The following is a 16,445-nucleotide window of genomic DNA, read 5'->3' on the forward strand; positions in this document are numbered from 1 at the left end:
CTAGAACTTCTACCTTATTCTCTTGAACATTTCTCATGCCTCCTGGAATCATCGGACTTGCTACTGAACCTGGGGAAAAACAGAATGATGTCTAAATGAGCCAGAACACTGAGGAAGATCTCAATGCATGGAAGAGCTGCTGTATAGGGCTGCCTATGTGTGTATGTTTCTGCAGACCTTGCTGTAGGTGCTGGTGTTGACTGTAGGCTGGAGGGTGTGGGTACTGTCTATAACCAGTAGCAGGGCTCTGGGGGGCATATGGGCTGGGCACTGGGCTGCCCTGCTGAGGCAGAAACCGTCCACCAGAACCAGACTGCCCTGGCACAAAACGCCTATCATAAGGAACAGGAGAGGACAGTGTCAACAAAGAGACTACTAAACCTTATCGCCAACACTGAATTGTTAAATTATTAACATCAATTATTTATTTTAAACAATTTTTCCTCATAACAAGAAAGAAAATGAAAGAGTAGCCAAATGAAATGTTATGATTACCAAGCTGATAATATTTTATGTAAAAAAAAAAATCTGATTGGGATTTTACTCTGATAAAAAATCGTGATTGTGAATTAAAATGTAATATAATAATAATAATATTAATAATAGTTATTATAGGTAAATTAAATACCTAAATCAAGGTTTTTCCTGCCTCAAAACAAAGCGGAGGCGATATTTGTGCTGTGCCTTCAACTGGCTAAAACACTTTGAAAAATGAAAAATAGGAGGCTGAAATGTTCTGCCTCTGGTTGTGCACTGTGTAAATGAAAACAGTGGCTTTAACGCAATGTTTAATGACCTTATGTTGTTTATGTTCAACTACACTGCAAAAGAAACAGCCCCTTTTAGCTGTTAAACAGCTGCTTTTTACAAGCAACACATTTTAGGTGTTATATTAATTAGACGGTTGAAGAAAATGACAATTATCAAGTTAAAGCATATTCTACAAAAATGTAACCTGTTGAACATTAATTAAATACAACATAACAGCTAAATGTAAAATCAATTACACATTAAACACTGTAACATTGTTATTTTATAACATGCTGGCTATAATCGTAAACAACAGCGGTTGTTGGTTAGTTTTGTACTACGAAAAGCAACTGGACGTGACACAAATAGAAGCACAAGTTAGTCCTCCAGATGAAAATTGAATCAGAAAGCAAGGCTCACCCAGAGGGGCTGTGGGACATAGAGGCCTGCTGGTAATTGGCAGAGGATGGGCTTTCCTGCATGGCGCCATGCGTGATTTTATACGGCGGTGCCATTGACTGCTGACTTATACCTGTGAAAAACAAGAATGTGAAAAATGGTCTGGATGAGAAACAACAAACAGAAAAGCAACTCTAACGACACAACTCGAGATGTTTACTAAAAGTTTAAATATGGCTAGCTTATTTTTTTTGCTGCTAAAATATGAAAGAATGACATCAATCAGTCAATGGGTGCGTCTCAATTCTTATTTTTGTGTCCTCGTTTCCTTTCCTCGAGTCTCAGCTCCACCCCCTGTAGGATGCGAGGGAAGGCTGCAAGGAAAGAAAAGGAGGACGCGACCTTTCTATTAAACATTGGCTTCACTCCTTACTGGAAATACTATACCTGGAGCTGTCATCTGCACGGACCAATCACGCTAATCCTAGGACTGTTTTGATGTGGGAGAACTGGATATCTACAGTCAAGACATTTCTGGCTAATTAATCTGCAGCTACGTATGGGTGTTATCATTAGCATTATTTTATTTGTCTTTCTCTGTATGAATTTTATTTTATCCCTTGTCATTCAGATACTGCTCAATGTCCCGAAGTGCAATGGGGTGGGGCGGGATGAGGGCTTTATAGGTAAATTAGTAGTCGTATAAGTTCTTTACTTTATTGCAAATATTTTGTAAACTTTTTCAAAATAAATAAAAACACTAAATTACAAAAAAAAGAAAAGAAAAGGAGGACGGAGGAATCGAAGGAAAGCTTATTTTTACATCGGAATACTTGATCACTCGAGCGTCACTTCACAGCATCATCATCAGCGCTCAAACTAAGGATCTGCCCTTATGTTGTTTTAGTTTGGTTATTTAAGAAATTCATAATAAATAATAATAAAGCAAGATACCCTGTTGAAATATGTGAGATGTGTGGATTATTTAAACTGCAAAGGTAAAGTATAAATTAAAATGATTGTGAACGATGTGAAGGGGGAGGAGAATTTATATGTGCATCACGTTTAGTCGATAAAACACTTCCGCAAAGGAAACACCCGTGTATCCTCGCTCATAACTCCTCTGGAAGCTTCCTCACTCCTCGTTCCTCATGGTGCAATTAGAGAATTGAGATGTCCTTCGGGATGGCTAAGCTCGATCGGTTTCCGGGTCATAGGATGGAGGACGGAGGAGCGAGGAAACGAGGAGGGATATTGAGAAGCACCCATTAAGTCATCGCAATGAAGCCACAGAACATAAAACAGCACGTTTTTAAAATCGATGAGTTTGCAAACATATTATAGCTTTCGCACACAACATATTCTGACACATATCAGCATGGATTGTTTTGTGATGTGTAGTGAAGAATGGAGCAGTGGCAAGTACATTGGATGTGGAAACATTTATTTATATGCTTTTTATATTAACATAAAGCTTGATTTTATATACTGATTGTTTTAACACACGTGTGTATGAACTAATGGTTATGTTACAGAGAAATAATTCATTCGGTTTTCAAAATTTTTATTTTCTTAGTATAAAGGAACATCACAAGGTCAAATAAAACACAACGCCTCTTTCAGTAGCCCTAATTGTAACCATCTTTTTGGGAGAGGAAAGGGAGGCATAATCTGTCTATTCAGAAGGACACATTCTGTAGGCAGACACACATATCATTACACTCTTTGGTGGGAGTAATGATATTTATATTAAGATGTAGAGAGTACGACTCAAGTAGATTCATTAACTTATCCAACCAATTGCAACAGTCTTTGTTCAATGAGTAATGAATATCGTCGCTGTCGGGCGGAATCCTCGTATCTCCAAAACCATTATTTTTCAGGAAATTAAAAAAACTGCATATTTTTTGAGTTATTAAACATTGTATCGTTAAAGTTGGTATTATAACTTATATTGCTATCATATACTGTTGTATACCAACATTAACACAACATTTCCCCAAAATCATGTTTAATCGGAGATACAAGCTTTATGACTTGGGAGCGGGGAGATACGAGGTTACGCTGTCATTGATTAGAATGGTATGGACACAGACGTCGCTGCTGCCAGCAGTGTTCATCAAAGTCTGCGGTCGCATTGAGCCTTTTGACAAGAGATGAGGCTTTAAGAGCTATTCAAATCTAATGATTGTGGTTACATACATCTTCCTAAACTCTATTTTAAACGTTTAAGAGATATGAGTGCGCAATACCAAAATACTAGGCTGTCTAAAATAGGCGGAAATTAATCTGCATGCAAACAAAGTCGGCGGTCGCGTTGAGCCTTTTGACAAGAGAAAAGGCTTCAATAGTTAACCAAAGCTAACGACTGTGGTTACATACATCTTCCTAAACTCTATTTTAAAGGTTTAAGAGCTATACGTGAAGCAGAACAAAAAACGATGAGGTAGTAGGCTGTCTAATAGGCGGAAATTTGCCTAATCTGCACGCAAACTTACCGTGTCTCACGGGCTTCCTTCTGCACCAAAGCATTACAGAAATCGATTTTTAACAAAACAAGCTTACTCAAATGTATCTAACCTAACCTAACTATTTTCACTCGTTATTGTCTAAAAAAACAGACAGAGTTATGCAATAATAGGCTTAGCTGCTACTGGCGCCAGAAACGTTAGACAGACCCTTTTTCTCCCATAAATAAAACCTGCTACTTGGGGTATTTTACATGCACAGTGCCAACTTCGAGTCAGTAAAATAATAATAAAAACAATAATTTAATGCTGGTATCCAAAACATTTATTTCAATTCAAGTACTATATTAGATACATTTTAAAACAATGCACACGTATAATAAGCCTAGTAATAATAAGCCTATATACGTAGACATTTAAAATATATCAATAACTCATAGTTTAACACAGATAAAAATCAAAGTTAAGGCTTGCTTTACGTGTTACTCGACAAGGATTTCTTATCGTTGCGACTTTCAATCCTGAGGAGACAAAATGCCGGATTATGCCGCGTAAACTCCTGCCGCGGAGTGAAGAAGAGGTGGAGTTACAAGGATTCTTAGACAGTTTAAGTGTCCAATGGAGTTACGAGATTTGCTCTCAAGCTATTTTCAACACTTTAGATTGGTTAATAATTTGTAAAAATAACAGAACCACGTGGGGACTGACCAATAGCATCGATTTGTGGAAAAATATGAAATTGACCAAATTTGGACATACGAGGTTTCCGCCCGACAGCGACGATATGTATGTTTGTGCTAATTAAATACTCTGTAAGAGAGACCTGACTTCATCTTACAGGTGAATTTCCACCACATGCACCTGACAGCAAACTGGCAACCAATCAGCTAGCATTGTTACAAAAGCAAAAAGTACAGTATTGAACATAAAACTGTTATTTCTTCAGGTTGAACTGATTGCAAGTGCAATCTGATAACCTTGTAGTAATATCGGTCTCCCTGTGTGCTTAAAATGACTCTTACCCGCCTGGGCTGGATACTGGGGAGTGCTGGGTGCAGTCTTATTCCTGAAGATGGTGGGGTTTCTGGACAGCAAAAGCTGCAGCAGAACTGGAACATCTCCCTCCAAATCATCACTGCCCAGGTTGTCCTTCAGCTCTCTGTGGAAATCACATCAGGTTTGACACACTCACAAACCACTGACAGAGTACATAGGGCCAGTGTTGGGGGTAATTTGGCTTTTTTCAACTAACTTGTTAGGTAATGCATTGGACTGACAGCTTTTCTAAATCAGGAGTAAGTGCAAAGAAACTGTGCTGGGTAAATATGATGGTTATTGTAGCTCTAGACTAAATGTGAGAATGCATTTACTCATCTCGCTTGCACTAAAACAAATTCAGTATTCTTCAAAAAGAAAAAGAAAACTGAAATCAAACTCATAATATTACACAAACCTGCAATAATAAAATATGATAATATACTTTATGTATTTAATCTAACTTTATTAAACATACAGACGTGAATTTGCACTTCCACTTGACTTGAGGCTTATTCATTTCACTTTTGGTGTGAAAGGGCATTTACATTTGCCAAAAATAGAACTTTATTTTGTTATTAAAAAACAAACAAGCAAGCCCAACCCAGGTGATGTAACGTAATGCATTACTTTCTATAAAAAGTAACTAAGTAATGCAATTAGTTATTTTTTTAAGGGAGTAATGCAATATTGTAAAGCATTACTTTTAAAGTAAACCGTAAACCTGTTGTGCAGCACTTTCTAGAATTTTATTTGATTACATTTTAAAAGATTAATTAAACTATTAGTTTAATGCATTCATTTGATTACCACCTTTTCTGATTAATTTAAGAACAGAATCCAGAAATATTCATTTATTTAATTGTTATTATATTAATTATTAAAGTTTTATAAATTCAACTGATTAGACATCCTTTTTGATTACTAATTAAATTTAATTAAACCATCAAATAGAATCCAGAAAAATTTAAACTGAGAAAAATTTAGGGGGGAAATAAATAGGATTTCATAGGGCCCATGTACTGATAGACCTGCAAGTGCAGAGAGTTAATCCCAAAGTATACTTCGGCTGTCCGCGTTTTGTGACGAGCCGCGCACTGTCCATGTGACATAATTTTCTTCATCGGGAGGGTCTGCAGACCACACAGACGGTGAATGTTGAGTCCACTAGGTAGCAATACACAGAGTTATGATGTACTGTACAAGTCCGAGTGCATAAAGAGAGATGCAAAACAGTAAACAAAGCAGCCTATCCTTCTCCATTGTTTCTGTTTTGGTTCTTGTTCTAAACTTTGCATGCAATGGCGGATCCACTACTTTTCTTCTTCTATCCTTTCAAGCGAATATCCTGTACATGACACAACTCAGTGCTGCCCTCTAACATCTGTGTCGAACATCCGCACTCATCCGCTGCTGGGTATACTTTGAAAACTGTGCAGACATGACCGTGTGTGATATGGAGCGGAACGCAGAAAATTAAGCATACCCAGGCCTTTAGACAGAAAGAGACAGTGGAAGCATGCAGGTGTGTGGTTTATGTACAGGGTAAATGTAAGCAGAAACTCACATGTGCTCCGAGGAGACCTGGCTGAGGCCACTGGCAAGCTGAGAAACCAGAGTTTCATCTCTGCAGCCCATCAGACGCCCCACTTCCTCAGCTACACGCCCGCTGTACAGCAGACTCTTAGTGGTGGTGCCCGGTAAAGGGGAGGGCAGGGGCAGCTGGTTCAACACTGTACACACAAACAGAGTGCAATAAGGCCATGTTTTCTTTATTACAAGAGCTCGCTGGGTAGAAATCTAACAGGCACCTAAAGTGCAGTCAGAGATATTCTGTTGGACCCAATGTAAAACACCCCTTTTGCAGATTTACCTCATATTGTGAAATATGCAAAAGCATTTTGGGCCCCCCACACCCTTCACACAGAATGACCAAAACCACTGGGGAAATGGGGAAAAACAATTAAACACTGATGTCAAATTTGATATTGTGGCTTTATATGTGATCATATACTTGCACATGTTATTACCAAAATCAAGCTCAAATGAAGTTTTTGTCCAGTGAATGTCGTGTTTTTCGTCATTAGAACGGCTGCATCTGAGGCAGTCAGTTCATCACATCACGTTTTCATCAGCTTAAAGGTTATGAAGATTATTGTAGCTATGTGGGCGCTCGTTTATTTTCTGTTTTTCTCTGTCATTTGGCCAAAATCTCACATTATAATGAAGCGCTACGCACATTTGGCTGTGACTCAATGACAAATGCAAGACGCTCTTCTCCACTCCTCAAATACATAAAAGATTATCCTTTATATATCAAGTATTTCTTAATACTTAAAGAATCTTAAGAAAACGCTGGACTTATTAACAGCAGCGACGCTCCAAACTGCTTGTGGCACTTCATTCACAATAGAAATGGGGCAGAGTTATGAGGTTTAACAGAGTTTGAGGAGGCAATGGAGTTAAAAGATTTGGTCACAAGCTCTTTTTAATACTTCTCATTGGTTAAATATTTGCAAAACCCATAGACAGACGTAAAGGGTGACAAATAATAATGATTTATGTTAAAATTGTTATTTTTTTATTTATAAAGTAATTGTCTTGCATAGTTTTAGCATTAGAGTGAAATAATAATAACAATAATTAAAAAATATTATTTCTCCCCACTGTATTTAACTGAAACCAGAAGAAATAAATGAATCTATATTAAACAGGATCAAAGAAACGTTTAATTACACAAAATTAATATAACACATCAAATTAAAATACAACAAATAGAATATAAATGAGCCTTTAAAAAGGTGTGGAAAGTATAAGCAAAATGTTATAACAAGTATACAAGCATAAATAACACAATGCAGTAACCATGTGCAAAACACCTGTTACTTTGGATATCATTACATGGCAACCAAAGAATAATGTTATTGTTTATATATCAGTAATTGTATCTTATAGTGGAAGAATGATATTGTATTTGGTCAAAATAATAATTAAATGAACATTTAAATTTAGTTTAATAATGTTACAAACTATTTTTTTATTTCAAATGCTGTTCTTTTGAACTTTCTATTCATCAAAGAATCATGCAAAAAAATGTATCATGGTTTAAACAAAAATATTAAAGCAGTACATATGTTTTCAATATTGATAATAAGAAATGTTTCTTGAGCAGCAAATCAACATACTTTCTGAAGGATCATGTAACACTGAAGACTGGAGAAATGATGCTGAAAAGTCAGCTTTGCATCACAGGAGTAAATTATATTTTAAATAAAATGGTTATTTTAAATTGTAATAACTTTCACAATATTACTGTTTTTCTGTAATTTGATTAATTAAATGCAGTTTCGGTGATTATAAGAGATTTCTTCTAAAAAAGTATTATTTTTTTTATCATCTCACCCTTTTAAATTGGTAGTGGAATTTATTTTATTTTTTGTTGATGTAACAGCTTTATAAAAACAAAGCATTAGAGTCTCTCATTGCTTAATTATAAATTGTAAAAACCCCGTTTTAAACAGAAGATACACAAACACCTGACCACACACCAGTCCAATACAACAGTAATGTTTGGCAACTGTAAACAACTAGATTGCTTTATCATACCCAATGAGAACATTTTAACTGTATTTTTTTTTTTATAGGAAACCATCCTTATGACCTCCAATAAACTTGCATGCACATTCTCTTCATAATCTAGAAATGGAACGCAAGAGTACAATATTGGAAGTAAAAATTCCTTTCATTCTCTCCACAGAAATTGATTTAACGATAATGTACAAACTGTACAAGATAGACCAATCATAAACTCAAGCAATAGTAAATACTTCCACAGAATCCACAAGTGATGAACTTTTTTTTTTTAAGTGTTTAACTTAATTCACTTGACTACATTTTATATATACTGAACATCTTGAAAAATGCAATAAAATCAAGAATCTGTGATTTGTTCATTCTCTTTCAACTTTATTTAACTGACAAAAGTACAAAGAAAAGATATACAATTTTTTCACTAACCAAAATTTTGATGGCTGCTACACACTCCAAAATATTTGGAACAGAGGCTAAATAAAAGTGAAAAGCTTATAGAGTATCCAAGTTAAGCGCTTTTGAAACAGTCCACAATTAAATTGGTAATAGGTGAGGGTATTGTGATTGAGTGTAAAAGGAGCAGCTCAGTTTTTCAAAAATCACATTTCTCAATGCTAGATTGCAAAAAATAAATAAATAGGTCTTTCACCTTTCACCTACATAATATTTTGAAAAGATTCAGGGAATCCAGAGAAATCTCAGTACATGTACGGCAAGGCAGGAAAACTCTGTTGAATGTGCATGACCTTTGAGCCCTCAGATGGCCCTGCATGAGAAACCATCATGCTACTGTGTTAAAAGGGTGGTTGAGTATGATTTCACTTTTCTAACTTTAGTTAGTGTGTAATGTTGCTGTTTGAGCATAAACAACATCTGCAAAGTTACAACGCTCAAAGTACAAAGCAAAGGGAGGACTACAACAAACAGCTGGTAGGGACTAAACAACATTCCTCACGGGTTAGTGACATCACCAACCCTAAAATTTACATAAACCCCGCCCCCTGAACACACAGTCCATGTTGAGAAGAGGCAGAGTTGTTGTAGATGAGCACATTTGTGAGTCTGCTTAAGCCGTCACATCCGTCTCTTTACATGCAATAGAAAGTCACTCTGTGTGCATCTCACAACATTTCCTGTACGATCGATTTATAGATTATCATGACAGAATATGCTAATTGAAGATAGTTAACTCCACATCAGCAACATAAATTCATCAACTAACCATTCAGAGACGTCCTGTTGTATTCTACGTGTTTTCACTTCTTGAGTCTCTCCATCTTTGTCTGACTCCGTTTTAGGGATGGGACGGTATGAAAATATTATATCACGATTATAGTGACCAAAATTATCGCGATTATCAATATTATCACGGTGTTGTTAAAACGAGATGAAAGTGTTCAAAAAGAGTTGATGATCACACTGAAGACATTTCAACAAGTTTTATATTTGAAAATCAACAAACAACAAATAAAACAAGCAGCTCTATGCACTTTTTAGAGCAAGATTCTATTATGTGGCATTTCCTTCCTTATAATGACGGTCGTCAATAGCAACGCATTATAACACCGCGCACATCCATTGTAACGGCCACCTAGTGTTAAGTAGTGTTCATGACATGAATGTTGATGTGCCTTTAAGATAACTTCTTCTATGGCGTACGTTATTGTATGTATGCTGTTTTTATGTGAGCGCGCACGCACAGTGAGAGTGAGATTGCTCGCGCAAAGAGGAAGATGACCGCTCTACTGCTGGCCGTTGTTTTATTATAATGTGTTTACTTCCACTTTGATTTGCAGCGTGTTTTAGAGTGTTTTCTTTTCCCTTTTAACATTCGCTCTTCGACATGTATGTGAAGAGTGTGCTTAACTGAGAGAAAACATCTATAAAAGTCTCGTGGAACTAACGTTACCAGTTCATTTGCACTGTCTTGTATTCTTCATCTTGGCAGACTTCAAACTGACAGACGTTACACCATGTATCACAACGGACGCGCTCTCTCGTTTCATTCAAATACAACTTGCCGTCTCCGTTTTTAATTGTATTGAAAATTATATCAGAGTTGATTTATTGTTTACAGAGTTTGATAATATTGTTGTGATCATCTTGTCTGAACGATTGTTTTGTACGCTTATTTATAAACAGGTAAGATTTAAAACATTAATCTCAATTCAATGTCCCCATAATTATGTGGTAAAAAAAAAAATCGGTGTAATAAGTGTATAATGAATATATATTATTATCCCTTAAATGTCACTCTTAAGTCTTGTTAGAATTGTTCGTTCGTCTTTGGCTCAAAGCTGCTGCGAACTTTTCTTTGCGTAAGCTTCACGTTTATTTCAAGTGATTGATATAAAATAGTTAAACTTAAAACAACATTTTATGCCCAATTATTTCCCAGACGTAGTTTTGGTATTGAGGTCAAAGTTAACTTGCCTTGCGTTCGCTATACAACAGTTAATGGTCACACAAGACGACTCGGCAGATCTGAAGTTCCCCCCTATTGCAGCGACCTTTCTTGTGCATGTTCTGCTGACAGGGTGACCATCCTCGATTAGCCTAAGTTTCCCTGAGGACTTTTGTTAAAGCCAAAATATGACCACACCTCAGAATTGGTTCTGAAAAATCTCCCGAGCACGGTCACTGCCTTCCACAATTCCTTCTTGAATAAAAAAAAAAAAACAACATTGCGCGCTGCGCCTGCGTCAGACTGTTGCTGGCTGAACAGGATCTAAAATCGCGATAATCAAACACGGTTTTAATGATAATTAAATTTTAAACGATATTACTAACCGTCAGTACATTTTATCGTGGTTTATAGTGAAACCGGTAATCGTCCCATCCCTACTCCGTTTAAACATAAAAGGCAGAACAGTTTCTGTCATTTTAGTGTGTGTCTGCGTGAGGTAATCGGAGCTGCTAACACACAGGAACACACTTGAAACCCCGCCCTCTGTGCTGGGAGCAGCAGCTCATTTGCATTTAAAGGGCCAGACACAAAACGGTGCGTTTTTGCTAACCCTCAAAAAGTGACAACTTTATGCTATATAAAAATATTTGTGGGGTATTTTGAGCTAAAACTTTACACACACACTCTGGGGACATCATAGATGTATTTTACATCTTGTGAAAAGGGCATTATACCACCCCTTTAAATACAGCCACATGTGCTTGGGAGTGCTTTGGAAAACCGTTGCCACTTCACAGTCACACAACACTGCTAACTGTGCAGAATCTCTGTTACGCAAGGAGAAAGCTATACATCTGTTCAATGCAGAGATGCCACTGAGTTCTTTGGGCTCGAGCTCATCTCAGATGGTCTAAAAGACAGTTGGAAATGTGTGCTGCAGTCAGATGAGTCCACGTTTCAGCTTGTTTTGGGGAGAAATTTACACTGAGTTCTCAGTCCCAAAGACGAAAGGGACCATCCAGACTTTCATCGGTGACAGGTATAGTACAAAAGCAAACATCTGTAATGGTATGGGGATGCATCAGTGAAAACGGCATGGGTGACTTGCATGTGCGTGAAGGTACCTCTGACGTGGAGGCATATATTGGGATTGTATAGAGGCATCAAGATGACATTACTGGGAAGGAAGACAATGCCAGGCCTCATTCAGCATGTGCTACTACAACAGAGTGGTTTTGTAGACACTGTACCATAGAGTGGATGTGCTTGACTGGTCTGCATGCAGTCCAGATCTGTCTCCTACTGAAAATGTATGGCCCATAATGAAAAGAAGAATCAAACAACAACAACCACGGACTGTTGAGCAGCTGTCTTGTATCAGGCGAGATTGGGCAAAAAATCCACTTGCAAAACAGCAACAGTTAGTATCCAACTATAAAAAAAGTCTAATTGAAAGGAAAGGTCATGCGTCACTGTGGTAAACATGCTTCTGTCCCAACTTTTTAGTAGTGTTGCAGCCGTCATAATCAAAATTTGCAAAATACAAATAAGTTGTTCAGTGAAAAAAAAAAAAATTTCTTTGTACTTTTGTCAGTGAAATTCATTTGAAAGAGAATTAAGAATCACAGATTCTCAATTTTATTGCATTTTTCAAAATGTCCTAACTTTTTTGGATTTGGAGTTGTATGAGGGATGATCACTTCTTCTTTTTTTCCCCTAACCGACAACCGAAATGCGTTAAGCGCTCATTAACCAAGAAGTTTGTGTTAAATTAGAATGGATAAGTGTCTGTGACCCAATAAAAATAACAAAATTTGTTTTCCAAGGGTTTAGTTTTACATGCGCAAATAGCAGCATGAACAAAACACGCACACCAGCAGCGCTTTTGCGAACGGAGAAAAACTAATAAAATCATCTATAAGGATGAAGTACTAAATACGCATAATATATTTCACTTAAGTAAATAACAGATTAACAAAACGAAAGAAAAACTTGTGCGACAAGTATTAGCCTATATGGTGAGTTTCGGTTTACTTTTGTGACGCGCTCCACAAACAAGGAAACCGAGACGGCAGAAATCGCATCCTGTTTGTTTTCTTTATTTTACAAAAGCACAATGTTTTTTTTTTTATTGTGAGTGTACACAAATGAAAGTCTAAACAGGTTTTTCCGCTTTTATGTCGAAAAATTTCAAGTGATCGCGCAGACGCCTCACGCACACACAACATATCAGCTCTTGCAAACTTGACATTGCAGCCTGTTCATTATCAGAATAAAAAAACAGTAAAACCAAACATATAAAAGTTACACTGCTCAACTTAAATAGTCCATAGTACAATCTGTGCTGTTGAGCGTGACCACCGCCTCACTGTGGTGTTATACCCAGAACATTTCTGCACACGTGAAGGATGATGTTTTATGCGGATATTGAAACGCAAGTAAAGTACAAAGCCTAGTTTACATAAATAATAGTTCAGCATCCAAATACATTGCAAACATAGAAACATTTGGATTTGTGCCGAATGAGAGAGGTAGGCTACGTGAGCCCAACACTGGTTTCTCTTTCTCTATTTTTTTGGCTTGACGTTTACATAGCTACTTTCATTTTTCATTCTTGTTCTGTTCTGAATAAAGTTCAATTTAAAAGCAGGGCTCCATACTAACATTTGAGAGCAGTAGCACCAGTGCCACTAAGCTCTATAGATGGTGGCACCAGCACCTGATTTGGTAGCACTTAACTTTAATCATAAAGTTAATTTAATCATAAAATTACTATTATTTTGCATTATTACATGGCTTGGTTGAATTCTAATGTAGAATGTGGTCTGTTATTTCTTGATAATATCACACCGTTGCCATGAAAAACAGAGCGTTGCTATGGACGCAGGATTCTAACCGTAGAGACGGAACGGACTATTTTCTTTAGCGGAAGCAATACAATCGTTTTTAAATAAATAAAAAATCTCCTTTTTAAATCAATATTTTGAGTCAAATTATTGATTTATTTGGTAGGTAGCCATTTAAGTACAGTTACTAATAATATTACATGTTTGTTTATTGGAAATTTGACAGTACAGCATCGAGCTTGAACTGAGATGCAGATAAAATGACCTTGTTATTAACAACAGTATTATGCAAAAAACTCATTTTCATAGGGAACATTTAAATATTCTACTCTGATTAAATGTACCATTGCTCTTTTATAGTATCATACTGAACTGACAGACAGCTTCAATGATTATAAAAGGAGCGTTCTTTACTTTTCTTCAAATTGTGACAGAATTACACAAGACAAGTTTTTCAAGAGACTTTTTTCCATATATTAGTGGAAATAGCTCAATAACTCATAACTGTCAATAACTCCTCCTCTGCCGCAATCTACTTATTATAGTGGTGATTTCATGTCTTTTTCCAAATAAAAGTGTTTGTTTGCCATAAAGTTTTAGTTTTTCTACATCTTTAAACTTTTCCCAATTATCAAATTAAAAATAACATTAAAATTGGATAATATTTAGAGCTTTTAAGTGCTGGTAAAAGTGAGAAGCACTTGAAAGCCCTTGATAAGTGCTTGAATTTCACTCTTAAAAGGTTGTACGAACCCTTGGGGGTGGGGGGGTGGGGGGTACGAACCCCATTATGTAAAAACATTCGACAATTTCTGCCACAATACCATGGTTACAGTTAGCGTTGCTACACTGCATCTCCCAGCAATCGGCCAGCGAGTAGTACCTGTACTGAGCTGGAGCTGCCATGACTAGTATTGCTCCGAGCTATCAATTGTTTCGTTACATTTTCATTTTATATGCCGTTTGATGTTTCTCATATGCAACATAAAGGCAGCTCTTTTATCAGTTGGGCAACATGGTGGCGGCACCAGTGTGACCTCTAACAAAATGTTGTCGCACCGGCAGGAAAAAAGGTTGCAAAATGCGAACATTTGCGAACACTTATTGTGGAGTGAGGGGAAATCAAAAAAATAGCCTATAGCTTATGTTTATAGAGTTTATAATGTTTGTAAACGTTCTGTTTTATTTAGACGTTTATTTAAACGTTCCATTTTATTTATTACATTAATGTAATAATAAAATGTGACTTATACACAAGTTATCAGGGGGGTATTTCTCCAAAAGCTTAATTTTATATGTGTAGCGTATTTTTTAGCCATACAGCAAATGTTTTTAAACCATTTAACCAACAGTATTAATCAGTAAAAATGATTTGTCGGTTAACGGCTAACCAGTTAATTATGAGCAGCAAACGTTAAATGTGTAGTCACTGGTAAGTCTAAAAAAAATAATTCAATAGTTTTATATTTGCCCATTTTTATTTCCCAATTACCTCATTTGCAATGCCTCATGGGATGAATTGTTCACTCACGCATACAATTATTTAAGTCCACAGATATTTGTGTTTTAAAGCAAAATATTGCAATGTTGTGATGTTCGTCTTGCAGCTTGGCTCATGGCTTCTACACATTGTAGAATTTTTGTAAAATTCATGTTACATTTACATTTTTAGAAAATGTAAAATTCTAGAGTCAAATCCGATGTAAATATGGGTGGTTACCGTTGCGCTTCATTGGCCAGTGAAGTATGAGTAGTGTGATGCATGTACTTACAGTCAGTGAGACCAGCGATCCCAGCAAGGGTTGTGATGGGCACATGTGGCATGTCCCCATTCATACTGACGGCTGGGCACAGAAGTCTTATGCACACAGAGTTCCACAGAGATATTTATACGCTGACCATCCCTCACATCTCACTCAGTCCTACAAAAAGAAAGAGGGTTTGAGTCTCACTGACTTGAATAAAGCAGCACAAATGATACACTCATTTCAAAACAGACACTATGCTTCCTGGCAGAATCAGTCCACTCAGACTTACTGTCTGTAACGGGTGCATTGATTTCTTTGTACACTAACGGCCATGTAGAGGAGCATCTACAACAGAGATAACATCTACAAACAGTGCAGACAGCCTGACGGACACACCCACTCTGGACTGACAGAGGATGACCAAGGACACACCCCTCAATTAGATATGCAAGCCCAACCCTGTCTCCCTAGGGGACCAATGACAGCTGGGAGATTGACAGCACATAGTAAGCACAAAAGAGGAGATGCTAAGAAGCGGACCTCACATAATTTAACAAAAACACATCTTGCACTTAAGCAAAACAATATACCACATCACTGCTCAGAAGACAACAAGATGTGTGTGTGTTTAAATACATTTAACAATCATAAAATCCTCATCCATGTTTTCAAAAGGAGATGCTACAGACAGTATCCCAAGAATGCATTTCCGCATCCGGGCTATTTAGAGTGCATTAATATTCATGAATCATTTGCATGTGAAACTGTATTGGGAAGGTAAACAATCCAGAGCTGATCTCTGACGGGCAGACTACAAATGCAAAAGGGCATTTCTGTTGCACTGTCCCTTTAAATGCCAATACTTCACTTATTTATATTCATGAATCCATTCCGATCGCTTCCATGCAGGTTTCATGACAACTCGCCAGCGATAAGCACATAATGCATAATTTCATAATCAAACCTCTTGACGCTAGAAAATAAAACTGCACAATCAGAAACGATTTCAACATCTAAAGCAATTGCATTTTTATATTTCTCACCGAAAACAAGTGGAAAACGACTTTCAGCTTGCTTAAGTTCTGAATGCAATTATGTGCCTAATTTATATATTATTCTCTCAATCGTTGATGCGAGATGCTATTATAGGATGTGGCTGCAATTGCAATGGAGTGAAGCATCACATCTGTACAAACAGGGA

At 36.8% G+C, this 16,445-nt stretch overlaps 1 protein-coding gene across 2 annotated transcripts in view; it reads right to left on the reverse strand.

Moving 5' to 3' along the window:
- nipbla (NIPBL cohesin loading factor a) overlaps positions 1-16,445 on the reverse strand; it is a 47,087-nt gene that overhangs the window by 29,694 nt on the left and 948 nt on the right. For both annotated transcript variants that reach the window (XM_084113835.1, XM_084113836.1), the window contains exons 2-7: positions 15,269-15,418; positions 6,220-6,385; positions 4,640-4,776; positions 1,171-1,282; positions 178-332; positions 14-69 (exon numbers count right to left, since the gene is read on the reverse strand). In XM_084113835.1, coding sequence (XP_083969961.1) covers positions 14-69; positions 178-332; positions 1,171-1,282; positions 4,640-4,776; positions 6,220-6,385; positions 15,269-15,332 — 690 coding nt within the window. In that variant the 5' untranslated portion in view covers positions 15,333-15,418. The remainder of the gene's footprint in view (positions 1-13; positions 70-177; positions 333-1,170; positions 1,283-4,639; positions 4,777-6,219; positions 6,386-15,268; positions 15,419-16,445) is intronic.

This window comes from Abramis brama, assembly GCF_963993115.1.
Source record: "Abramis brama genome assembly, chromosome: 5".
NCBI lineage: Eukaryota > Metazoa > Chordata > Actinopteri > Cypriniformes > Leuciscidae > Abramis > Abramis brama.